Genomic DNA, 26,387 nt, shown 5'->3' with positions numbered 1-26,387 from the left:
TTTGAATTTTTATTCTGTTAAACCAGAGAGTTATGTGACACAAAGTGGTTACTAAATAACATTTCCCACATGTCTACTTTACATCAGCACAATTTTGGAAACAAATTTTTTTTTTTTTTTGTTAGGAAGTTATAAGGGTTAAAAGTTGACCAGCGATTTCTCATTTTTACAACAAAATTTACAAAACCATTTTTTTTTTAGGGACCACCTCACATTTGAAGTCACTTTGAGGGGTCTATATGGCAGAAAATACCCAAAAGTGACACCATTCTAAAAATTGCACCCCTCAAGCTACTCAAAACTACATTCTAGAAGATTAACCCTTCAGGTGTTTCGCAGGAACTAAAGCAACGTGGAAAGAAAAAATGGACATTTTAATTTTTACAACAAAAATTTTCTTTTAGCATCAATTTTTTTCATTTTCACATGGGCAACAGGATAAAATGGATCCTAAAATTTGTTGGGCGCACGGCAGGGCTCAGAAGGGAAAGAGCGCCATTTGACTTTTGAATGGAAAACATGCTGGAATATTTAGCGGTTGCCATGTCGCGTTTGGAGAGCCCCTGTGTGCCTAAACTTTGGAGCTCCCCACAAGTGACCCCATTTTGGAAACTAGACCCCCCCCCCCAAAGAACTTATCTACATGCAGTGATCACTTTGAACCCCCAGGTGCTTCACAAATTGATCGGTAAAAAAAAAGTACCTTTTCTCGTTCGCCTTATTTTGGGACACAGAGACCATGGGGTGTACGCTGCTGCCACTAGGAGGCTGACACTATGCACAAAAAAAGGGTTAGCTCCTCCTCCGCAGTGTACACCCCACCGACCGGCAGGAAATTCCTCAGTTTAGCTTAGTGTCAGTAGGAGGTGGACGTGGACACGGGTCTTTAATTAGACCCATATCTACCTCGATGTGCGTCGTTCCTTTTCAGGTTTCCGGAGGGATACAGTGTGAATGGTCACTACTGTACTCCCACAAGAGACTGAGTACGGCGTGTACTGCCACCCCGTATCCTCATAGCTCTCAGTGGCGGGACCACAGCTTAGCACGGGTGCGTGCCAGCGATCAGGAGAGTCCTCGCCCCCCGCCTTCCACCCACTCGCCTACCAGAGCCTGTCGGTCGGATGAGGAGCGGATACCACAAAGACGCAGACAGCGTGGGATATATCCGGTACCTTTATTGCAAACGGAGGTGAGTATGCAGTCCAAGACGCGGCCCCCTGGCGGTTTCAGGATTCTTGGGAGCGGTCGCCGAGGGAGTACTGTGGAGTCTCTGCGCCGCCCGCGCCTCCCGGCGGCCGCCGCATTCGTACGGGCCGCGGCTGTTGCGCGGGCCTTGTTCTATGCCTTTCCACCTCCTTCTTTCTTCGGCGTTCGGCAGGGGATCCAGGTGATAGGTAGGGAGGTGGCCGCGGCGACGCTGCGAGACCTCCGCGCCGCCCCGCGCTGACAGGCGGCCGTCGCCATTAATTTAGTCCCCGGCTTCATTTCGGGCCTTCTCTGACGTCGCGGCCACGCCCCCCGCTCTCTCTCATAGGCGGGCTTCTCCCACCCATTCTAGGACCACCCACCGCCTCTCAGAGCCTGCGGTGGGCAGCGGGCGGTACCCTCTTTGCCTCAGCAGCTAGCTCCGCCCATCTTCGTTTGAAGGCGCGCGTTTATCCTGGTTCCCTCAGGCTGCCGCCATTTTATCAGCCTGTCAGCCGGACACAGAGGGATTCCACGTTCTCCTCTGCTGGGGCCCTGCATCTTCAGACGAGCCGTGTATCAGCACCGTTGGGGACACCGCATCATGAGTAGCTCTGCAACTGCAGACTGACACCCTTCTCTGCCTTCTGTCCCCCAACCTTCCAGCATTTCCGCAGGTTTCTTTTCTCCTTCATTATCCTAACTCTAAGGCTGAGCGTGGCCGTCCGCCTGCCCCCACCCCTCTGCCTGGACTGCAGCAATCCCATTCAGCATGACTCCGTCCAGGAGCCGCCTATTGGGCCACGTGAAAGCGAACCCCCCCATTCCTGGTTGGGCCTCGTCTCTTTCACAATCTGTGGCAGGCCTCACCAGGGTGTCTCAGTCCATAGTAGCCGTCCTTGATAAGTTGCCCCTGGACACTTCTGCAGGGTCCAGCAGGTCACATGAAGCTCCATCTGAGCCAGCCAGCAAAAGGCCCAGACAGGATCTCCGGCCGGGATCCCCTCCTGGCCTCACATCCCCACATAGTCCTTCCTAGCAGTCGCCCTCCCGTGCCTCCTGACCCGAGTCAGGTGAAGCGTTCTCGGATGTGTCATCCGAAGGGATCTTAGAGCTGGACACGGACATGAAGGTTACGGTACAGAACCTCATTGCTGCGATTAACCACACCTTCGAAATCTCAGACTCCCCTGCGAAATCCTCAGAACAGGAGGTTTCGTTCAGACGGGCAGAAACACCTTCCAGGGTCTTCGCCTCCCACTCTGAGTTTGGCAAGATCCTTACCAGGGAAAGAGAAAATCCGACCAGGCGCCTTCAAAGAGGGAAGCGCCTCGGCGTGCTGTACCTGTTTGCCAAGGAGCTCACCAACAACTGGTCTGCTTCCCCCTCGGTAGACGCACCCGTGTCCAGACTGTCTAACAGCACGGTCCTCCCGATTTTAAGTGTGGCGTCACTAAAGGATTCGAATGATAGGATTATAGAATCCTTAGCAAAGCGTACGAAGCGGCTGCAGCGGTGCTAAGCCCAGCCTTCGCTTCCTCTTGGGTAGCGAAGGCCATAACCACTTGGGCAGAGGATCTCTGCAAGATCATCCTAGGTAAGGCCCAACCAGAGCAATTGGCCGAACTGGCCAACCAGATCTCCCATGCAGGGGATTATCTGCTCTCTGCCTCCTTGGATGCCGCGTCTTGCGCAGTTCAGGCGTCAAGCAGCGTTGTGGCAATCCGACGTGCAATTTGGCTCAAGGCTTGGCAGGCGGATTTGAATTCAAATAAGTCTCTTACCAATCTGCCTTTTCAGGGAGCGCGTCTCTTCGGATCCCAGATGAATCAGATTATTAAGGACGCCACTGGAGGCACGAGTTCCCTCCTCCCTCAGTCCAAGCCTCGCAGACCTCCGCTAAAACGTCAGTTTCGGCCCTTTCGGACATTCCACCGTTTCAATACGGCAGACAACTTCACTTCCGGAGTGATCGTGCCCGTCCCCGAGTCAGAACGGTTCACAGGGTTTTACTCAAACCTGTTTGTGGTACCAAAAAAAAAAAAGAGCGGTACAGTTCGCCCCATCTTGGACCTCAAGTTACTCAACAAGACAGTCCGACTGCGTCATTTCCGAATGGATTCTCTGGTCGGTAATCGCTTCCATGGAGACGCAGGAGTTCATGTGTTAAATAGACATTCAAGATGCCTATCTACATGTTCCCATATTCTCCGGCCATCAGAAATTCCTGTGATTCGCCAGGAACATTACCAATTCGTTGCACTGCCGTTCGATCTCGCCACCGCACTCAGAGTATTTACGAAGATCATGGCAGCGTTGATGGCCTTGTTGAGAATCAAAGGTCTCGTTCTTTTTCCGTACCTCGACGACATTCTGATCGAAGCTCCATCCTTTCATCAAGCTTGCCAAAGTCTTACCATCTTCCTCGACACCCTGTCCAATTTCGGGTGGCTCATCAACAAAAGGAAGTCCTGCCTTTTTCCGACACAACGTCTTGTGTTTCTGGGTCTATTGTTCGGCACTCGTCTATCGAAGGTTTTCTCCCACAAGAAAAGATTTGCTCCCTGCAGCGGGATGTGCGAGCGCTGCATATCTTACGACTTCCATCTCTCCGGACAACCATGAAAGTCCTGGGAAAGATGGTGGCAGCGACAGAGGCGGTTCCCTTTGCCCAATTTCACTCCAGACCCCTCCAACGCCATACTGTCTCGGTGGAACAGGTCTGTTCTTTCCCTGGACCGCCCATTTCGTCTTTCATACCTGGTCAAGCAGTCCCTCAATTGGTGGCTGATGTCTCCTCTCATCTCCCTAGGACGGTCATTCCTTCCCATTCACTGGCAGATTGTGACAACGGATGCCAGCCTCCTCGGCCGGGGGCAGTGTTCCGCAGTCACACTGTTCACGGTCGATGGTCGATTCAGGAGTCAGCTCTGCCGATCAACGTCCTCGAGATACGAGCGATTTATCTGTCTCTTGTTCACTGGGAGAGGCTTCTCAAGGGCCTGCCTATCCGGATTCAGACAGACAATGCCACAGCGGTGGCATTTGTCAACCGCCAGGGGGGGACACGGAGTGTCTCAGCCCTGGCAGAAGTGTCCAAGATTCTTCATTGGGCAGAGCTTTCAGTCCCGGCAATATCCGCGGTGCACATTCCCGGCGTGGACAACTGGGCCGCCGATTTTCTCAGCCGCGAGGGTCTCGTGGCGGGAGAGTGGTCCCTACGTCCGGAGGTATTTCTTCAGCTTTGCCGTCGTTGGGGAACCCCGGACGTAGACCTGCTAGCTTCTCGCCTCAACAGGAAAGTCCCACAGTTTGTATCCAGGGCTCGAGATCCTCTCGCAGTGGGCGCCAGCGCTCTGGCCATTCCTTGGTCGCAGTTCAAGCTCCCCTACCTATTCCCTCCTCTGCCTCTTCTTCCCAGGCTGTTGAAGAAAATCAAGGCGGAAGGAATTCCAGTCACTCATCGCCCCGAATTGGCCCAGAAGGGCTTGGTTCACGGACATCGTCAACCTTCTCACGGACACCCCCTGGAAGCTTCCAGACAGGGCAGATCTGCTGTCTCAAGGTCCGATTTGCCACTCCAATTCTCGGCCACTCAATTTAACGGCGTGGCTGTTGAAACCGAGGTTTTGAAGCAATCAGGCTTTTCGGATCGAGTTATTCATACTATGATCCGGGCCAGAAAGCCATCGTCTTCCAAAATTTATTACCATACCTGGAAGGCCTATTTCACTTGGTGCGAGTCCAACGACATTCCGCCCATGCATTTTTCGCTCCCTTCTGTCCTGGCGTTTCTTCAGGCAGGGCTTGATGCAGGCCTTGCCCTCGGCTCTTTAAAAGGTCAAGTTTCGGCGCTGTCCATTTTATTTCAGAAGACGTTGACCTCCCGTCCTCAGGTCAAGACCTTCCTTCAAGGAGTGGCTCATACGGCTCCTCCGTGCCGAGCGCCCGTAGATCCTTGGGATCTTAATCTGGTTCTTGAGGCTCTGCAAGGTCCTCCCTTTGAACCTCTCAAGGAAGTTTCCCTAGCCCTCCTTTCATGGAAAGTAGCCTTCCTAGTAGCCGTCACCTCCATCCGGCGCGTGTTGGAATTGGCGGCCCTCTCTTGCCGCTCTCCTTTCTTACTACTCCACCAGGACAAGGTAGTTCTGCGGCCTCCGCCCTCTTTCCTTCCTAAAGTGGTGTCCACTTTCCACATGAACGAAGATATTGTTCTCCCGTCCTTTTGTCTGGGTCCAACTCATCCTCGGGAGCGCTCCTTGAACAAGCTGGACTTGGTCAGGGCGGTGAAGGTCTAGCTAGGACGACTTCTTTGCGGAAGACAGACTCTCTCTTCATCATTCCAGATGGAGCGCGGAAAGGTCAGCCGTCCTCTAAGGCTACCATTGCTCGCTGGATCAGATCGGCAATTTTGGAGGCCTACCGGGTCAAACATCGATTGACCTCTCCGGGAATTAGAGCTCACTCTACCCGGGCAGTGGGTATCTCCTGGACGGTGCGCCACAGAGCTTCCGCGCTGCAGCTTGCAAAGCTGCAACCTGGTCATCGGTTCACACATTTGTGAAATTCTACAAGGTCCATACCTATGCTCCGGCGGATGCCAGCCTAGGTAGAAGGATTCTGCAGGCAGCGGTGGTGAGTCCGCAGGCCTGATGGAGGTTTGCTTTCCCGCCCCAGGGACTGCTTTGGGACGTCCCATGGTCTCTGTGTCCCCCAACAAGGCGAACGAGAAAACAGGATTTTTGGGTTGCTTACCGTAAAATCTGTTTCTCGGAGCCTTCATTGGGGGACACAGCACCCTCCCATGTTCTGCAACTCCTGTTCTTATGTTTGTTGGTTATTTACAGTTGAGTTGTCTGTTCTGTTTTTCAATCTATTGTTACTTCTACTGCTTTCTCACTAACTGAGGAATTTCCTGCCGGTCGGTGGGGTGTACACTGCGGAGGAGGAGCTAACCCTTTTTTTGTGCAGTGTCAGCCTCCTAGCGGCAGCAGCGTACACCCCATGGTCTCTGTGTCCCCCAATGAAGGCTCCGAGAAACAGATTTTACGGTAAGCAACCCAAAAATCCTGTTTTTTTTTTTTGTTTTTTTTCACAAAAATTTTCTCTTAGCCTCAGTTTTTTCATTTTCACATGGGCAACAGGATAAAATGGATCCTAAAATTTGTTGGGCAATTTCTCCTGAGTGCAAAGATACCTCATATGTCGTCATAAACCACTGTTTTGGCGCACGGCAGGGTCCGTAAGTGAAGGAGCGCTATTTGACTTTTTGAATGGAAAATTAGCTCCAATCGTTATCGGACACCATGCCGCGTTTGGAGAGCCCCTGTGTGCCTAAACAGTGAAACCCCCCCCCCCACAAGTGACCCCATTTTGGAAACTAGACCCCTTAAGGATCTTATCTAGATGTGTAGTGAGCACTTTGAACCTCCCAGGTGCTTCACAGAAGTTTATAACGCAGAGCAGTGAAAATAAAAAATCATTTTTTTCCCTCAAAAATAATTTTTTTAGCACACTATTTTTTTATTTTCACAAGGGTAACAAGAGAAATTGGACCACAAAAGTTGTTGTGCAATGTGTTCTGAGTACACCGATACCCCATATGTGGGGGGGAACCACTGTTTGGGCGCACGGCAGGGCTCAGAAGGGAAGGAGCGCCATTTGACTTCTTGAAATTAAAATTACCTCTAATTGTTAGCGGACACCATGTCGTGTTTGGAGAGCCCCCTGTGTGCCTAAACATTGGAGCTCCCCCACAAATAACCCCATTTTGGAAACTAGACCCCCCCCTAAGGAACTTTTCTAGATGCATAGTGAGCACTTTGAATCCCCAAGTGCTTCACAAAAGTTTATAACGCTGTGCCGTGAAATTAAAAAAATATTTTTTTTTCCTCAAATTATTTTTTAGTGCACAATTTTTATTTTCACAAGGGTACCAGGAGAAACTGGACCCCAAAAGTTGTTGTCCAGTTTGTCCTGAGTACGCTGATACCCCATTTTGGAAACTAGACCCCCCCCCCCCCAAGGAACTTATCTAGATGTGTGGTGAGCACTTTGAACCCCCAAGTGCTTCACAGAAGTTTGTAACGCAAAGCTGTGAAAATAGAAAATCATTTTTTTCCTCAAAAAAATGATTTTTTTATCTCGCAAATTTTTATTTTCACAAGGGTAACATGAGAAATTGGACCCCAAAAGTTGTTGTCCAGTTTGTTCTGAGTACGCTGATACCCCATATGTGGGGAGGAACCATTGTTTGGGCGCACGTAAGGGCTGAGAATGGAAGTAGTGACATTTTGAAATGCAGACTTTGATGGAAAGGTCTGCGGTCGTCGTTACGTTTGCAGAGCCCCTGATGTGCTTAAACAGTAGAAACCCCCACAAGTGACCCCATTTTGGAAACTAGACCTTCCAAGGAACTTATCTAGATGTCTGGTGAGCACTTGGAACCCCCAAGTGCTTCACAGACGTTTATAACGCAGAGACGTGAAAATAAAAAAATAATTTTTTAGCCCCCAATTTTTTATTTTCCCAAGGGTAACAGGAGAAATTATACCACCAAAGTTGTTGTGCAATTTTTCCTGAGTATGCTGATACCCCATATGTTGGGGTAAACCAATGTTTGGGCACACGTCGGGGCTTGGAAAGGAGCGAGCACCGTTTGACTTTTTGAACGCAAAATTGGCTGGTATCGATGGTTGCACCATGTCGCGTTTGGAGACCCCCTGATGTGCCTAAACAGTGGAAACCCCTCAATTCTAACTCCAACCCTAACCACAGCCCTAACCCCAACACATCCCTAACCCTAATCCCAACCCTAACCATAACCCCAACACACCCCTAACCATATCCGTAACCCTAGTTCCAACCCTAACCCTAGTTCCAACCCTAACCCTAATGGAAAAATAAAAATAATTTCTTTATTTTATTAGTTGTTCCTGCCTATGGGGGTGATAAACGGGGGGTTTATTTACTTTTCATTCTATTTTGATCACTGTGAGAGTTTATCACAGTGATCAAAATAGAATGAAGGGAAATTGCAGCCGGCGGGCGGACTGCGCATGCGCCCGCCATTTTCGAATGGCGGCGCCCATGAAGCAGGACCGCGGGACACCGGGAGGCAGAGAGGGACATCGGAGGTACCGGGAGGGGGTCGGAAGGTGTGGAGAGTTCAGAGAAGGGGGAGGGGAGCCGATGATGGCGGCGGCACATTGCCGCAGTCAGTCGGTATCGGGGGCCGATCGGCCCTGTGAGCCGGTGGTGGTGGGGGGGTCAAATCACGGTCTCCAGCCATGTCCGATGCTACTGCAGCATCGGCCGTGGCTGGATTGTAATATTTCATCAATTTTCATTGATGAAATATTACTATCGCTCTGATTGGCTGTTAAAAGTGAAACAGCCAATCAGAGCGATCGTAGCCACGTGGGGGCGAAGCCATGCCCCCTGTGGTGAGGAACAAAGCCCCCTGTATCTGTGGGTCGGGTGACCTAGGTCACCCAACCCACAGGTGGGCTTTAAAGTCATGACACCACATAGGCGTCATGGGTCGTTCTGGCGCGACTTTTCATGACGCCTACGTGGCGTCAAAGGTCGTGAAGGGGTTAAGTGTTAAAATCTTCTCCATGAGCATTGTCTACTGCTAGCTGTGTGATCCACATAAACCCTGCTGTCCATGCCAGCTCTTATTGCAATAGTTTTTATAGTTACCCTGACTCGATTTATCGTGTGCTGTGGAGCTGAATTACAATGGCAAGAGATCTACTTTGTTTTTCATCTTCTGGAAAAGATTTAAATATAAGTATTTGTTTGGCAGAAATTGGGTTAAACTGCAGTGTGCCAATAGAAACTGATACCACAACCAGAGGCTGGTTTATTGCCTGGAGAACAGGTGGCAGGATTTCCCCATAGTCAGGCTTCAGATACCGCTATTACAGCAAGGCACGTGATGACGTCAGAGCTTGTATGTCTGTCTGCTCATATCCATAACCTAGAGAAAACAAACTTTGTAATACACTACCGTTCAAGAGTTTGGGATCACCCAGACAATTGTGTTTTCCATGAAAACTCATACTTTTATTAATCAAATGAGTGGCCAAAAAATCTAGTCCAGACATTAACAAGGTTTGGAAAAAGATTATTTGAAATAACTTCTTAAAACTTTGCTTTTGTCAGAGAATGCTCCCTTTGCAGCAATTCCAGCATTGCAGACCTTTGGCATTCTAGCAGTTAATTTGCTGAGGTAATCTGGAGAAGTTTCACCCCTTGCTTCCTGAAGCCCCTCCCACAATTTGGGTTAGCTTGATGGGCACTTTTTGTATACCATACGGTCAAGCTGCTCCCTTAACAGCTCAATGGGGTTGAGATCTGGTGACTGCGCTGGCCACTCCATTACAGATAGAATAAAAGCTGCCTTCTTCCCTAAATAGTTCTTGCATAATTTGGAGGTGTGCTTTGGGTCATTGTCCTGTTGTAGGAAGAAATTGGCTCCAATCAAGCGTTGTCCACAGGGCATAGTGTTGCAAAATGGAGTGATAGCCTTCCTTATTCAAAATCCCTTTTGCCTTGTACAAATCTCCCACTGACCGATGGAGTCAGGCACTCTTCCAGCATCTTTTCAGTTGTTCTGCGTCTCAAATGTTCTTCTGTGTGATCCAGACACCTCAAACTTGGATTTGTCTGTCCATAACACTTTTTACCAACCTTCCTCTGTCCAATGTCTGTGTTCTTTTGCCCATATTTAATATTTTCCTTTTATTAGCCAGTCTGATATGGCTGTTTCTTTGCCACTCTGCCCTGAAGGCCAGCATCCCGGAGTCGCCTCTTCACTGTAGACATTGACACTGGCGTTTTGCGTGTACTATTTAAAGAAGCTGCTAGTTGAGGACCTGTGAGGCGTCGATTTCCCAAACTACAGACTAATGTACATGTCTTGTTGTGCAGCAGGGCCTCCCACTTCTCTTTCTACTCTGGTTAGAGCCTGTTTGTGCTCTCCTCTAAAGGAAGTACTACACATCGTTGTAGGAAATCTTCAGCTTCTTGGCAATTTCTCGCATGGAATAGCCTTCATTTTTAAGAACAAGAATAGACTGTCAAGTTTCACATGAAAGTTCTTTTTTTCTGGCCATTTTGAGAGTTTAATGGATCCAACAAATGTAGTGCTCCGGATTCTCAACTAGCTCAAAGGAAGGTCAGGTTTATAGCTTCTCTAATCAGCCAAACTGTTTTCAGCTGTGCTAACATACTTGCACAAGGGTATTCTAACCATCCATTAGCCCTCTTGGGGATTGTGCTGTGGATTTTTCCGTGGTGATTTCGTGGTTTTGCTCTGCAGTTTGACACCTGCTCATGGAGCAGGTGTAAAACCGCTCCGGAATCCGCACAAAGAATTGACATGCTGCGGATTAGAAACCGCAGCCTGTGCACAGCGGTTTTTGTTTTTCATAGATTTTAATGGTACTGTACACCGCAGCAGTTTCTGCTGTGGATCCGCAGCGTGTGCACATACCCTTAGGCTACTTTCAGACTTGGGTTATGAGGCGCAGCGCTGCCACCGCGCCTCCTCTGGTCAGCTCCTCCTCTGGGTGCATGACGCTGCATGCAAACGGCGTACCCTATATTTAGCGTTGGGTATGCTGGCCGTGCGCTGGTATGTTTTTGCCGGCGCTGCGCCGAGCGCACAAAAATGCAACACGGTATATTTGGCACACACTGGTGCATGCGCCGGCAAAAACATACCAGTGAAAGTCAGCGTACCCAACGCTAAATATAGGGTAAGCCGGTCGCATGCAGCGTCATGTGCCCAGAGGAGGAGCTGACCGGAGGAGGCGTGGCCAGGGTCAGAGCTTAGCGGTGTCCCTGCGCCTCATAATGCAAGTCTGAAAGTAGCCTTACACAGCAAACACAAAGTACCATAAGAACACTGGAGTGATGGTTTTTGGAAATGGGCCTCTATATACCTATGAAGATATTGTATTACAAACCAGACGTTTGCAGCTAGAATAGTCATTTACCACATTAACAATGTATAGAGTGTATTTCTGAATTGTTAGCTTCATTGGAAGAAACTGGTTTTCTAAATGACCCTAAACTTTTGAACGGTAGTGTATATCTGCACGGACGTACATGCCACTCAGGGTCAGCAGTAGGGGGAGTTAAGCTGGGAAATTGCCCAGGGCGCCAACTCTATTCAGCTGTTAAAACTGCTTAAAGGGAACCTGTCAGCAGGACTGTGCACAGTAACCTACACCCAGTGTTAGGTCAGCAACTCGATACTGACCACAATGATACCTAGGTTGATAAAGATTAAGAAAAAGCCACAAGATGGATTTTATTTTCAGTTTTGTGTTAATGATCTGCTCATGTCCTACGGCGGAGTTGGTGCATGTGGTGCTCAGATTAGCTATTCATAAGGCAGACTGCTGAAAGGTCACTGATCCCTCACTATGCAAAACACAAGCCGCGGAGACCCCATCACGTTTCTCAATGCAATTAATGACTAGCCAGGTCTTTCCCCGGGAAGGAACAACCATGGGAAGGGCAGTCTCCAATGAAGGAAACCACCTATGCCAAAACATGGTATCCATCCACAGACTGCGTTGAGAAACGTGATGGTGTCTCCGCAGTGTTGGATGTTGATCTCCATGAGTTCATTCATCCTCATTTTTCAGTCTTCTACTAGGCATTGCTCCTACTGGACAGTTTCCTACTCCACACTGATGAGGGGCAATACCCCAAAACAGCTGTCTGTGGATGGATACCATGTTTTGGCATAGGTGGTTTCCTTCATTGGAGACTGCCCTTCCCGTGGTTGTTCCTTCCCGGGGAAAGACCTGGCTAGTCATTGCTTGCGTTGAGAAACGTGATGGTGTCTCCGCAGTGTTGGATGTTGATCTCCATGAGTTAATTCATCCTCGGTTTTCACTGATCCCTCACTGACCTGCCCCCTAGTTTGCATAATGAATATCGGCATATACTCCTCCACTATGGCGCGACCTGCGCAGTAGCAGCTTGGAGATAAGAGAGCCACTAACGTTTTGTGAGTTTTGATAGAAATGTACTACATTTTGTGTGGCACATTGCACCGGAGTGATGCACTAAATTGTAGAGGTGTCCTGTCAGTGGGGCATTTAACTCTAGCATACACTTCATCAAGACTTAATGTACCTGTATCAGAGTTTGGACCATAAATGTGAGTGGTCATCTAAAACAGGTGATAACTTGCAGATGCTTATCCAGTGTTCTGTGTGAATGGAGTGATGATCACGTCTGTTTATTATGTAGCTCCCTTATATACCACATCGCTATACTATCCCTGCCCCCATTGGGGCTCTTAGTCTAAATTCCCTACCAGGGTGACTTTGGAGTGTGGGAGGAAACCCAAACAAAAATGACAACATACAAATTCCTTACAGATGTTGTTCTTGGTAGGTTATAAACCCAGGACCCCCTTGCTGCAAAGAAACCATGCTGCCACATTTACCACTACTTTGTACTTGCTGTCTATGGGACGGCTAGATAAAGCCATCATATTAGAGGGACATGCAGGTCAATCACTCCAATCAAACAGGGCAACCTGATCAGCAATCTCGTGCAAGTCTGACAACTTGTATATATGGTAAAGCCCCTTTAAACTAAACATTTTACTCTAATGAAATAACATTTTTCTTAAGTTATCCATATGTGCCATGGTTGTCAGTACATTATAAAATTTGCTTTTGGAGCCTATAGAAACACCATTTACTGTACACACTGACAAAATCACGTTGGAAACAAAAGCAGAAATTTACAGGGAAGGGCCATGTTAGCATCTGGCTTGCTTCTTTTCCAATTCAGCCACTTTGCATGTATGCCCTAGCTCCCTTCATTGTAGGACACAGAAAAAGAAAAGTCAGCTGCTATCACAGCTTTGCATATACTCTTTAACCTCTTCACAACATGTTAATATTTAATTCCTGCCTTAGAAAAGCCACACCATTCCCACAGATGCATCCTAAAACGGAAGTGATGTGATCAGAGATATTTCGGCTTTGCCATCAACAGTTGTGAGTGTAGTATGGACACCAGCACCTGCTCAGTATCAGTGGGCGCTGCTCCTGATCCAGTTACATGCCACTACACTGCTCAAAAAAAATAAAGGTAACACAGATACCACATCCTAGGTATCTCTGAATGAAATATTCCAGTTGCAAGTTTTTATTCATTGCATAGTGGAATGTGTTCAGAACAATAAAACAATTAGTATAAATCAAAATGAATATCGCATGGACGTCTGGATTTGGAATGATCCTCAAAGTGGAAAATCAAATTACAGACTGATCCAAGTTCAGTGGAATTGCCTCATGACAAGATGCTCAGTATTGTGTGTGGCCTCCACGTGCCTGTATGACCTCCCTACTGTACAACGCCTGGGCATGCTCCTGATGAGGCGGCGGATGGTCTCCTGAGGGATCTCCTCCCAGACCTGGACTAAAGCATTCGCCAACTCCTGGACAGTCTGTGGTGCAACGGTTGGTGGATGGAGCGAGACATGATGTCCCAGATGTGCTCAATCGGATTCAGGTCTGGGGAATGGGGGGGCAGTCTATAGCTTCAATACCTTCATCATGCAGGAACTGCTGACACACTCCAGTCACATGAGGTCTGGCATTGTCCTGCATTAGGAGGAACCCAGGGCCAACCGCACCAGCATATGGTCTAACAAGGGGTCTGAGGATCTCATCTCGGTACCTAATGGCAGGCTACCTCTGACGAGCACATGGAGGGCTGTCCAGCCCTCCAAAGAAATGCCACCCCACACCATTACTGACCCACTGCCAAACCAGTCATGCTGAAGGATGTTGCAGGCAGCAGATCGCTCTCCACAGCGTCTCCAGACTGTCACGTGCTCAGTGTGAACCTGCTTTCATCTGTGAAGAGCACGAGGCCAGTGGTGAATTTGCCAATCCTGGTGTTCTGTGGCAAATGCCAATCGTCCTGCACGGTGTTGGGCTGTGAGCACAACTCCCATCTGTGGACATCAGGCCCTCAAACCATCCTCATGGAGTTGGTTTCTAACAGTTTGTGCAGACACATGCACATTTGTAGCCTGCTGGAGGTCATTTTGCAGGGCTCTGGCAGTGCTCCTCCTTGCATAAAGGCTGAGGTAGCGGTCCTGCTGCTGGGTTGTTGTCCTTCTACGGCCTGGCCCCCCTCCACGTCTCCTGGTAGAGCCTCCAGCCTCTGGACACTACACTGACAGACACAGCAAACCTTCTTGCCACAGCTCGCATTGATGTGCCATCCTGGATGAGCTGCACTACCTGAGCCACTTGTATGGGTTGTAGAGTCTGTCTCATGCTACCATGAGTGTGAAATCACAACCAACATTCAAAAGTGACCAAATCATCACCCAGAAAGCATTGGTACCGAGATGTGGTCCCCACCTGCAGAACCACTCCTTTGAGTGCGTCTTGATAATTGTCGATTTCCATCTGTTGTCTATTCCATTTGCACAACAGCATGTGAAATTGATTGTCCTAAGTGGACGGTTTGATTTCACAGAAGTTTGATTTACTTGGGAGTTATATTCTGTTTAAGTGTTCCCTTTATTTTTTTGAGCAGTATACTTCCAACGTATAAAGTGAATGTTTGGACATTTTTTAAGGAACCACTTCCCTAGCGTTATGTCTGCAGCTTCTATACAGGACTAGGTTTCCATTGTAACAAAAACTGCATAATAAGGTCTTGTCACTTTTTTCATCTATTACCTTATAAATTGGCGAGATCAGTTGTGCTATCATATTTCGTACTTCGTTTGTAGCCCATGACCATGCAAATCTATGTGTCTGAATTTGCCAGTTGCATTATGACAAAGCATCTACAGTAAAGCCGAGGTAGACACCCCATTTCCTTTGTTTTCCTACCTCAAATTTACTAACGTATATTCTAAAGCTACAAATAATACAAGTAACAAAAAATATCTTATAAATCTAAATGTTTTATTAGGGTGACTGACAAAATGCTTCCTAAAATTTACTTTACATATGAGAAAAGTTTTCACAGAACCTAAAAACACATGCTATTGTAGAAGAAAAAAAAAAAACCTACAAAATGACAGGTTTATACAATAAAAACGCAGCGAAACTCTTAGGTAGCCGTATCTTAAAGACTGGTTACTTAAGGATTCCTACTCAAGAGGTTAAGAGAAGATAAAAAGAAATAAAATCTTCATAAAAAGTTTCACATGAACAGCACCATCTCCCAGTAACTGTTTAGAAATTCACAATTTGCCCATCCCATAAAATGGACCTTCAGTTTCATACAAATAGATGTCGGAATGTGTCAATATTCCCATCTATTAGGTAGCACGTCATCTTGTAGGGTCCTTGCAGCTGCATGAAGGGTGGCAAAGAATGCCCCCTGAAAGCAGCCAAACACTGAACGAACGACTTAACACAGAACTCGTCTTCGTTTTTTTGGTGACCAGTTTTCTCTCCTTTGTCCAAAGAGTAAGATTTATAAAAAAAAAAAAAGAAAAAAAAAAAAAAAGAAGAAAAAAAAAAAGAAATAGTAACGCCCCCTCCCACCACTTAAACCCCCAATGTCTCTCTTTTTTGGACAGACATCACTAATAGCCAAACAATACATGCTACTGGGTACAAATGCAGAGTTTGTAACACTAGTGGGAAAGAGGAGGAGCAAGGGGCTTAGGGTGCAGTATCTCCTGGGCTTTACAATGGAAACACCTTCTTTGGCTGCAGGAAAAACTGAATCCTGTGGCCGTCCTCCCACCCCGTCCCCACTATGCTGTAGGCCCCACCAGCCATTGTTAATAACCGCTTTATCTGGCTTTAGTTCTTGTCGTCTCTTTTGTCATCGTCCTCTGTTGGGTAGGAATGCCACGTCAGCCGTTCCTCATAGAAGGAAATCACCACTTGGGGACACTTCATATTGGCTTCTTTTGCTGGGACGAGATCGGCCTCGTCTGAGTTTTTCCTGTAGGTTATACAAGGGAAAGATAACATTACCTCCTGCCATCTGGTGAATAAATTTGTGAAATTTCCTAATGTACACCAATTATCACAGATGCTGTGATGCGATTGGTGCAGACCGCACCTACCATTTCATCAGGAACATTAACTCTCCGCTTGAGTCTGTGGCTCCAATAATCCTTTCTGGATCTAAACCTCGAGCAAATCCACGAGGCTTATCAACCTGTCAGACAGAAAGGACACCACGCTAAATATTGTTGTTGCACATAGTGGTCCAGAAACGCTATATGCCTTCAAATATAGGGTGAATCTGAAGGTAAATCGCATTAAAATCATACCTGGCTGGCTTACCACAACAGCGGCTACAGGGTGAAAATGAAGTTTCTTTCTCCCTGCAGCCACTAGCTTCCAGTCATCAGGGTTATGCAGGGAGCTGTAAGTCACCGCTCCTACACAGCGACAGCTGTAATTACTCCCCAGTACGTTGATTGACAGCCTGCACTGCAGTGTATGTGTGTGCAAAGCAGGATGTGCTACACTACCTAACATCTACCTGCACCACCCTGCGGCTGCAGGGGAATAGAACTTCATTTTGCCCCCTTAAACCAGTGCTCCAGTAAGGAAGCCCAACATGATCTGAATGTGTTTTTTTTAACCTGCATATTACCCTTAAATCTACAGGTAAATACTGTTTTTAAACATGAAAGGGCTATGTTGAATTGCAATATGTCCAAGAATACTCAAATCCATTTTACAGACCAGTCAGTGCTGGTAGTTTTAAATTACTACCTTTAATTGCGCCAAATGAAGCAGTTTGTAGGCCTGTCATACAGGAGCACACAGCTGAGGCCATGGCTGGCCTAAGAAGTACTACGTTAGAATAAAAGCTGGACAGCCCCTTTAGGTTATCGCATGGCGGATTTCCCGCTGGCTTCCATTTCCTGGTCCTAATTCGGCACTCAGCAATGGTACAAATATTATGCTCAGCCAATCACTGTCACGGCAGAGATCCTGCTAGCAAGCAACTGGCTGAGCAGCATTTCCTAGCAATTTGTGTCAGGAGCAATAAGTAGAAACCAGACTACCCAGGCAGCTTCACAACTGGAGCCACGGGATGTCAGGGGAATTTTGCTTTGTTTGTTTTTTTCTTTAAGACCACACTGAGCACTTTACTAAAAATGTTTTAGTGTTTGAGTATCCCTTTAACATTATTAAACCATACAAAATGAGCTACCAAAATTATGGTGTATGTGAAAGTGTTAAGGGGCCATTACATTCAGGGGCTCATTTTGAGTCAAGGAGGCAATTAAAAGGAATCTGTCACCAGATTTTTGCTAACCCCATCTGAGAGCTGCACGAAGTAAGGGCAGAGATCCTGATTCACTGTCATTTCAATACAATTCCTGTTTTATCTGCTGTAGATCTAGCGGTTTTCTGAACGTGGAGCCCTGTATATCCTCACCTACACCACTGATTGGCAGCTCACTGTGTAGCTCTGCATAGGGATAAAGCTGCCAATCAGTGGTGGGCAGGGATATACGGAACTAATGAATATGGAGGACTAAATGGCAGCAGGCTTACTAGTTCTCTAGTAATAACCATGTGCTGATAAATCAGTGATTTTATCAATACTACAGCAAGCAACTCAGTAATTAACATAGCTGGAATCAGGGTCGCTGTCCCTACATCATGCTGCTCTCAGATTAAGTGGCAAAAAACAGGTAACAGATTCCCTTTAATATCTTCCTTCTCAAGACTTCAGGTCAGACCAATGTGTGTTGAGACAGTTACCTTCCCCCGCTGTCCATGGAAAAAGGCAACTATCAAAAACTAGTAAGCGATAGTAATAACGTATGGGGTGAAGACAATTAAACATTAGATATATGGAGTTGTTGAGACTTAAGCAACAGAAGTTTTGCATGTGTCTTTTTCCTGGAAAAAAAAAAAAGAAACAATTGTTTTGGCTCTTCAACTATTCTTACCTCATCTTTCTTTTTCTTGGGCCTAATCTCTTCACCCACAAGCTCAGTGTCCGAATCTGCCTTGCGCTTCCCATCTGCCTCGTGTGCGCTTTTCTGTGATTGTAGGAACTCCGCGATCAGATCAGGACAGTCCAAGTTCTCTTCTGGCTCCCAAGTGTTGTCATCACTGCAAACACCACAAACATTCAGATTCAACCGAATTCTAAAGACTCCCGAACCCCCTAAAGTATTTATTGGCATTACACCATCATACTTTTTTTTTCTTACAGATGAGGTGCCAAGCAGCAGCTTATTTCACAGCACAAAAGAGGATTAGACATGTAGAAATTCAAGATAGCCCAACCTTATTTCCCCCATCTGAAGACCCAGAATTTGTTCTGAACTTGAAAATCATTATCCCAATCGACAGTCCATATACAGCAGTCAATCTGCATAAGCAGAGCTGCAGTGTAAATCAGGAGGGATGATCAGCGCAGCAGCTTTAGCTTATAAGTCATCTGTAGGAGTTTTAGGGCAGTTTGACGGCCGTATAACTTGCACGAGGATTGCACTGCAATCCTTGGACGGGCAGTCAGCTCTCCTGGCCTGAGCGTGACAACTTGGATTTCTATGCAGCTGTCACCTTCAGGTCAGAAGAGCCGACGGCCAATCTGAGGATTGCGATATGATCCACGCTCGAGTTATGCGGCCATCTGACTTAGACTTCAAGTCAGTGATCATGATGGCACGCCACTTAGTGTCATTATACGTCACTAGTCCAAAATATCAGCCCGCTTTAAGTTCGATAAGGTTTTTTTTGTCTGTACATGTGGACAAACAGCTGAAAGTTTACTCAATGGATTCACATGAGACTACCAATAATGTGCCAGGAATTAACCTGTAAGCCAGCTTGGCAGACTGGGCATAAGTGAGATTTGAGGCCGTCTTCCCTGAAATGGGATTTTTTTTTTTTTTTTTAAATCACAGAACCGAAAATATAAAACTAAACTCTGAAGATGCAGAACACAATTGCCATTTAGAGCTTTCCACTGCCAGGATGTTGGTGCCTTATGAGAGGCTCCTGTAAATCCTTTTTTGTTTTAAGCACTGTATTTTTTGGATTACAAGACGCACTTTTTTCCCCCCAAATTTGGGGGGGAAATGGGGGTGTGTCTCAATGCGTATATACCTTACCAGTACCGTTGCTGCAGACTGGGATTGCGTGGGCTCTGCCAACAATTTGTGAAAGGCCAGAGCCCCCGCAGTTCCATGATTTCCTGTGCAGTGGACTCTGAGAAAATGGCCGCCTGGGGCGGCGCATGCGCAGATGGAGATCTCGGCAACAAGACCTCGGGAGATGAGATTTCAGCGCTAAAATCTCATCTCCCAAGATCTCCATCTGCGCATGCGCCACCCCAGGCGGCCATTTTCTCAGAGTCCACTGCACAGGAAACCATGGAACTGTGGGGGCTCTGGCCTTTCGTAAAATGTCGGCAGAGGCCTCGCAGCAGCGCCGCACATCCACAGCGGTGCGTTGCACATCGGAACACTCCCTTATCCCAGCCTGCAGTATCACCCCACTCATGCCTCCACCAACAACGACCCTGGGACCCCGCTTCACTGCAGCCACCACCCCCCGGTAAGCAACAAGACGCACGTATTATGGTAATTTTTTTGTTGGGTTTCTCACTTGCACGTTTTACACTCCTCTTATTACCTACAGAACATTGGTAGCTGCTTTGAGTCCAACATCTCGTAGTCTGCTGCTAAGGAAAACCCAACCAAACACAAATATCGCAGCCAAGTAGAAAGTAGAAAACTCCACCTAAGTTGCCATAATCACTTACTCAGAGAATCCTTTCCATTTCAGAAGATATTCAACCTTCCCTTTAACCACCCGCCTGTCTAGAACCTTTTCAACCACATATTCCTCCTCCTCTTCATCTTCTACTTCCATTTTTTTCTTGTTCTGTTTTTTTCCCAAAGATGTCGCCAGATTGTCGATGTGATAGATCTGTATGGGGCAGTGAAGAAATCAAAGATGAAGACACTATACAAAATTTAAAAAAAAAAAAATTCATCATGCATGAAAAATCATATGCCAGCACCAAACTGTGCCAGTAAAAAAAGGTGGCATCCATTGAAAGGAGTTATCAGGTTTTATATACCCCGTTAAGGTATTCTCATCTTTCGGCCAAATTAGAGAGTGGTTACAAAGCATCTCACGTTCTGGAGAATCTGCATTTTGAATTACACCCCTTTGATTTGTGTGTAATTACTAGTTTTACCTGTGGTGGCGCTGCAGGAAGACAGAACACTTAGGCTATGTGCACACGTTGCGGAATTGCCGTGGAAATTTCTGCGGTAATTCCGCAACTTCCTGCCCGGGAAATACGCTAGAATGTGTAATTCCCGCGTTTTAACTAGCGTTTTGTAAGCGTATTTAGCTTGCAGAATACTAGCGGTTTCCAAGCGATCTGTAGCATCGCTTGGAAAACTGATTGACAGGTTGGTCACGTTTAATATATATATATATATAAAAAAAAAAAAACGTGTTATTCTCACCTTCCGGTGTCCCCGATCCTCGCGATGCTCCCGGCAAGTCCCGTTCTCAGTGATGCCTTGCGACAATGACCTTTGATGACGTCGCAGTCTCATGAGACTGCTACATAATCGCGAGACAGCGACTTCATCAAAGGTCATTGTCGCAATGCATCACTGGGACTGGAAGATGCCGGGAGCATCGCTGAGGCCCGGGGACGCTGGAAGGTGAAATTATCACCATTTTTTAATTTTTTTTTCTTTTTTTTTTACAGGGATATGGTACCCAGGGCCTGGAGGACACTCTCCTCCAGACCCTGGGTACCAGCCGCACATTTTCCACTTACTTTGTGCATGGTGGCCATAGCCACATGTGGAAAATAAGCGGAACAATGCTTTCCTATGTGTGGGAATTCCCGCGATTCCGCACAAAGAATGAGCCTGCTGACTGTTTTTCCGAGATGCGATTCCGCCGCGGAAAAATATGCAGCATTAGCACAGCCTGTGCAAAAGGCCATAGGATGCTTTTTTTTTGCGGCAAAATCGCGTGTTAAAAACGCCATGAAAAGTGCCGAAAACGCAAAGAAACGCTACGTGTGAATGCAGCCTTACTATAAGGTTTCTCAATGTCAATTGGTGATCAGTAGACCAAAAAATGCACGACTACTACCATTGAGGATCACCCTAGGTGCTGCAGGGGCTCACCTACCCACATAGTGTTCCATGTAGAAATCATCGAGAGTTTGGGACCACCTGGTACAGATGAATGCAAGTGAACGTGCAGATTTTAGGGCATGAAGAGGACTGCTATACAACCCACATATAACAGACCAAGGTCAGATCCCAACTGGGAGAAGAGACAAAACGCTTCATTTACATGGGGTCACAGCTTCCTTGCCTGTTGGATCGCACTGTGAATGGCTAATTTTGCTGACCAGAGCCCGGAGATACGTGAATAATGTCTGATAGCACAGAGTTTAGAATTGTTCAGCAATTTTTAGGGGAAAATACAAGTGAATGACATGGAGTTTAAAAAAAAAAAAAAAAAAATGTGCTAATCTTCAAATTTTAGAGTGGCATGTTAAGGGTTAAATCCAATAGTCAACTTTGCGCTGGATAATAGTGTTAAAGGGGTTGTCCATTACTCAGACCACATTGTCTCAATCAGCATGTTTACACCAGTAAAATAAAAATACTTATATACTTTACACTTCCGATGCAGGCGCCATTCAGGTGGTGTTGGTACACGCTTTCCCAGGACTCACATGAGGTTATGTCACTGTCCCCACCTTCCGACGCATCAGACATCAAGAGAAAGTGAGCGTTGAGCCGTAGCTATCTCGATTTCTGATGGGGGGTTGGACATTGACGGCAGAAGCGATTGGGCACAGGGCTCTCGTGACACAACCGATTGTAAGCCCTAGGACCACAAGTGCCAACACCGGCGGGTGAGTAAAGTGCCATTTTACTAGTGCAAGCATGCTGCGTGAGATGGGGCTGTCCGAGGAGTGGACAACCCCTTTCAAGACTCCCATACACATTAGAAAGTTTTCAGATGAATGATCGCTCTCCCTGATGGCTGAACAAAAGGATCGTTCACTGAAATTCAGCAGCTTGGAATCGTCTCTCCCCAAACAGGACGCCCCCTCTATGCATTAGAGTGACGGCCAATCCACCATGATTGGCAAGTTCAGCAGACTTTGGTCTAATGTGTATAGATGGCCTTACATAAATGAGCAGCATTATCCTGCCTGTGATCACAACCTTAAAGGGGTTGTCCGGGCTTTTCACATAATCCCAGTACATATCTGGGCTGCAGAATTATGACAATAAGTAATTTACTTTCTGTCACTAGTTTGCACGGTTTTGTAGATATTCTGAACGGAACGTCCAAGGGGGGGGGGGTGTTATGGCAATGAAATGAGAACTAGTCGTAACCTCCTACTCTACTCCAAACATGCCCTCTATAGCAACAACCCCACCCTCCATAGCTACAGGCCCTCCCCGTCCACATGATGCGGCCCTCATCACACAGTAAGGAATTCTTCCCTTCCAGCAGCCTCAGTGCAAAGAGCAGAGAGCTGCTCCTCCCCCAGACACACACTGAGCAGTTATCTATGGAAAGTGAAAACAGTGAGGAGGAGGGAAAATCGTCCTGCATTCTAATCTGCACAGGGGATGGCAGTCACTGATGTAATCTGCTGTGTGAATGAGACAGCTCTGTGTCACTGATGTCTTCACACAGCAGCAGATTTGGTGCAGTGTACGTGTGAGCACTGTGTCTCTAATGACACAAATACTGATGGGAGCAGCCTGTCCAATCAGCAGCTGTAAAGGCCCCGTCTCACTAAGCAATCTCGGTAGCGAGATCGCTGCTGAGTCACAACTTTTGTGACGTAACAGCGATCTCACCAGCGAGATTGCTGTGTGTGACAGCGATCAGCCCCCCTGCCGGTATCGCTGATCGCTGGAAGAAACCTCTGGACATTTCTTTGGTCGCTGGTCTCCCGCTGGCCAGCACGCATCGCTGTGTGTGACAGCGGGAGACCAGCGATCAGGTGTAAAAAAATAAAAAAAAATAAAAAATATACTTATTCTCACCTTCCGACGTCCTGTTCAGCCATCCTGCCTCTCTCCACGCTCCGGTCCCAGTGATACTATGTTCTACAGCGATAGCCAGCGATGCCGGGCGCTCGGCGTCGCTTTGCTGATCGCTGGTGAAGCTGTCTGTTTGACAGCTCACCAGCGATCACATAGCGACTTACCAGCGATCCTGACACCTTCATATCGGTGTCAGGATCGCTGGTGAGTCGCTCAGTGAGACGGGGCATTAACAGTGTGAAGTGTTGGAGGGTGTATGTATGTATTGTGCTGCTTTCACAAATACAGGATCACTGCTGTGTTCTTTCCAATGCTGGAATGATGATAAAGATGAGTGCTGGTGCAGTTTACTGCCAGCCAATGAGTGGGCAGTGGGTGGTGCTGGTCACTGGAGCTTGCTGGGGGTTTGGTGGAGCTTCACACATACACTGCACCAAATCTGCTGCTGTGTGAAGACATCAGTGACAGAGCTGTCTCATTCACACAGCAGAGGCTGTGTCACACAACAGATTACATCAGTGACTGCCATCCCCTGTGCAGATTAGAATACAGGACGATTTTCCCTCCTCCTCACTGGTTTCACTTTCCATAGATATAGATAACTGTGTGTGTCTGGGGGAGGAGCAGCTCTCTGCACTGAGGCTGCTGGAGGGGGAAGAATTCGTTACTGTGTGAGGAGGGATAGGCTTCTTTATGTGGACGGGGAGGGCCTGTAGCTATGGAGGGTGGGGTCATTGCTATAGAGGGCATGTTTGGAGTAGAGAAGAAGGTTATGACTAGTTCTCATTTCAATTCCATAACACCCCCCCCCCCCCTTGGATGTTCTGTTCAGAATATCTAGAAAACCGTGCAAACTAGTGACAGAAAGTAAATTACTTATTGTCATAATTCTGCAGCCCAGATATGTACAGAGATTGTGAAAAGCCCAGACAACCCCTTAAAGGACATGTGAGCGGATCTGTACAAAATAGGAAGGGTCAGTCTCGTATGATGATCAGCGGTCAGAGAAAAAAAAATTGCAAGACTTCAAAAGAAACATGAAATATTAAAACAAAAATGTCAAAGTGATTGAGGACACATTTCCTTTATAGGAGAGGCATGGAGAAACAAGTCCGGGAAGATGTGCCATGGGATAAGTGCTAAGCTCAGCGGCAAGCTTTGGACAACTCCGTGGCCAATGTAGAGCTTATATATGTAGCTGTATCTGTTCTGGATAAAGCATGGCATCCACCAGAAGGACCACCAAGTTTTTATGGGCATCAAGGCCACCTATTTTGTATATGTGTGTGTGTAATACTTCTAGTAATAATTTTTTTCATTTTTATAGCACCATTTATTCCATGTTGCTTTACATGTGAAAAACAGGCATACATAGACAAGTACAATAAACATGAGCAATACAAGACACACAAGTACAGAAGGAGAGGGGACCCTGCCCGCGAGGGCTCACAGTCTACAGGGGCTGGGTGAGGATACACAAGGAGAGGGTAGAGCTGGTCGTGTGGCGGTTCAGTAGACTGAGGATCACTGCACGTTGTAGGCTTGTCGGAAGAGGTGGGTCTTCAGGTTCCTTTTGAAAGTTCCCGTGGTAGGCGAGAGTCTGATGTGTTGGGGTTGAGAGTTACAGAGTATGGGGGAAGCACAGGAGAAGTCTTGTATGCGGTTGTGGGAAGAAGAGATGAGAGGAGTAGAGAAGGAGATCTTGGGAGGATCGAAGGTTACTTGTAGATACTGTAAGTACCGGGAGACCATGTCACAGATGTATGGAGGAGACAGGTTGTGGGTGGCTTTGTATGTCATAGTTAGGGTTTTGAACTGGAGCCTCTGGATAATAGGAAGCCAGTGAAGGGCTTGGCAGAGAGGACAGGCTGGGGAATAACGGGGAGACAGGTGGATTAGTCGGGCAGCAGAGTTTAGGATAGATTGGGGGAGTGCTAGAGGGGAGGCCAGAGAGTAGGAGGTTGCAATAGTTGAGGAGGGAGATGAAGGCGTGCACAAGCGTTTTCGCAGTTTCTTGGTCAAGGAATGTACGGATCCGTGAAATATTTTTGAGTTGGAGTCGGCAGGAGGACATGTAATGTCATCTTATACCGATGCAATGAGATGTAACAGGTCATGCTGCCAGTGGGCACTGTGCTAATGATGGCACAAGCTTTACCAGCCTTCTAAATAGCTGCTGCTCACAGCCAAGATGAGAAAACCCATATGAACAGCCACCTTGACCCTACCAGCAGTCTGGGACTGGCCTACTGGGGAGTAGGTGAATCCCCCTGACGGGCCCCTGTACAAGAGTGGATCCCCTACATGAGCAGTAGTTGGCACCACACTTGAGTCACTATGAACGGATGAAGGTGGCATCGCATCATTCATGTTATTACATAGAAGTAGAGGGGGATCTGTGAGTGAGGGTTATGTAATATTTGCATATAGCGGATCAGTGGCCCCCAGAGTCAATGTTACTGGTGGGCCCTTGCCAGCTCAGACCAACACTGCCTACCCGCATCTCCAAAACCAGTTGGTACATGGAGATGGGCTCCAAAGCTGAGCCAATCCCATGTCCTAGCACTGGTCACTATGCTGCAATCCTCCTGGCATGGAATGTGGCCCCCTTAGTGCCCAGCTGTATGATACAGCCCTGCTAGGTGGCAGCAGGCCGCCATGCCCAGCAGTGAGGGCGCCAATTACCCGGGCACAACTGTGCTCACCATAGGAGCATCAGATCTACAAGTGAGCAGCCACACTGCCCTGGTCGGGGTGGGCACATGATGCCAGCAGGGGCACCATCACTTCATACCGGATTGCTAGGAGCAGTAATGCGGAGACCACATCTCACCAGTGAAGGAGTCGGGCGGGACGGCGGCGGCGGCGGGTGTCCCCGGGCTCTCAGGCCTGTCGCTGCACCTGGAAAGGCGCCTCCAGCCAAGCAGAACCGTTTTGCAGCCGCCGGTGGAGCTGTAATTGGCGCGCTGCACGGCCTCCAACCGCTCTCCCAGTTCACGTGATCCGGTTCGGTTCTGGGAATGTGGCGCCTCCAAACAAAAGGCTCTGCTCTGCCGCCACCAAGAAGGAGCACCGCGCATGCGCCGCCCCTCCGAGCATCACGGGAGCTGTAGTTCCGTTTCAACAGCGT

General features: G+C 47.6%; 2 protein-coding genes across 2 annotated transcripts in view; one reads left to right on the top strand and one right to left on the bottom strand.

The window, feature by feature from the left end:
• The window catches only part of SNX11 (sorting nexin 11), a 193,379-nt gene that overhangs the window by 147,091 nt on the left and 19,901 nt on the right, over positions 1-26,387 (top strand). The gene's annotated exons all lie outside the window — the stretch shown is intronic.
• Positions 15,143-26,356, bottom strand: CBX1 (chromobox 1). The gene is made up of 5 exons (XM_073572441.1): positions 26,091-26,356; positions 19,963-20,129; positions 18,137-18,302; positions 16,283-16,377; positions 15,143-16,158 (listed from the first exon to the last, which is right to left on the bottom strand). Exons 2-5 carry the CDS (start codon positions 20,070-20,072, stop codon positions 16,014-16,016), a joined length of 516 nt encoding a protein of 171 aa, XP_073428542.1. The 5' UTR covers positions 20,073-20,129; positions 26,091-26,356; the 3' UTR covers positions 15,143-16,013.

This window comes from Dendrobates tinctorius, unplaced genomic scaffold (assembly GCF_039654945.1).
Source record: "Dendrobates tinctorius isolate UK_male_01 unplaced genomic scaffold, ASM3965494v1 ptg000032l, whole genome shotgun sequence".
NCBI classification, from domain to species: Eukaryota; Metazoa; Chordata; class Amphibia; order Anura; family Dendrobatidae; genus Dendrobates; species Dendrobates tinctorius.
Note: the sequence above shows the minus strand (reverse complement) of the source record. Positions and strands in the feature narration are given on the sequence as shown.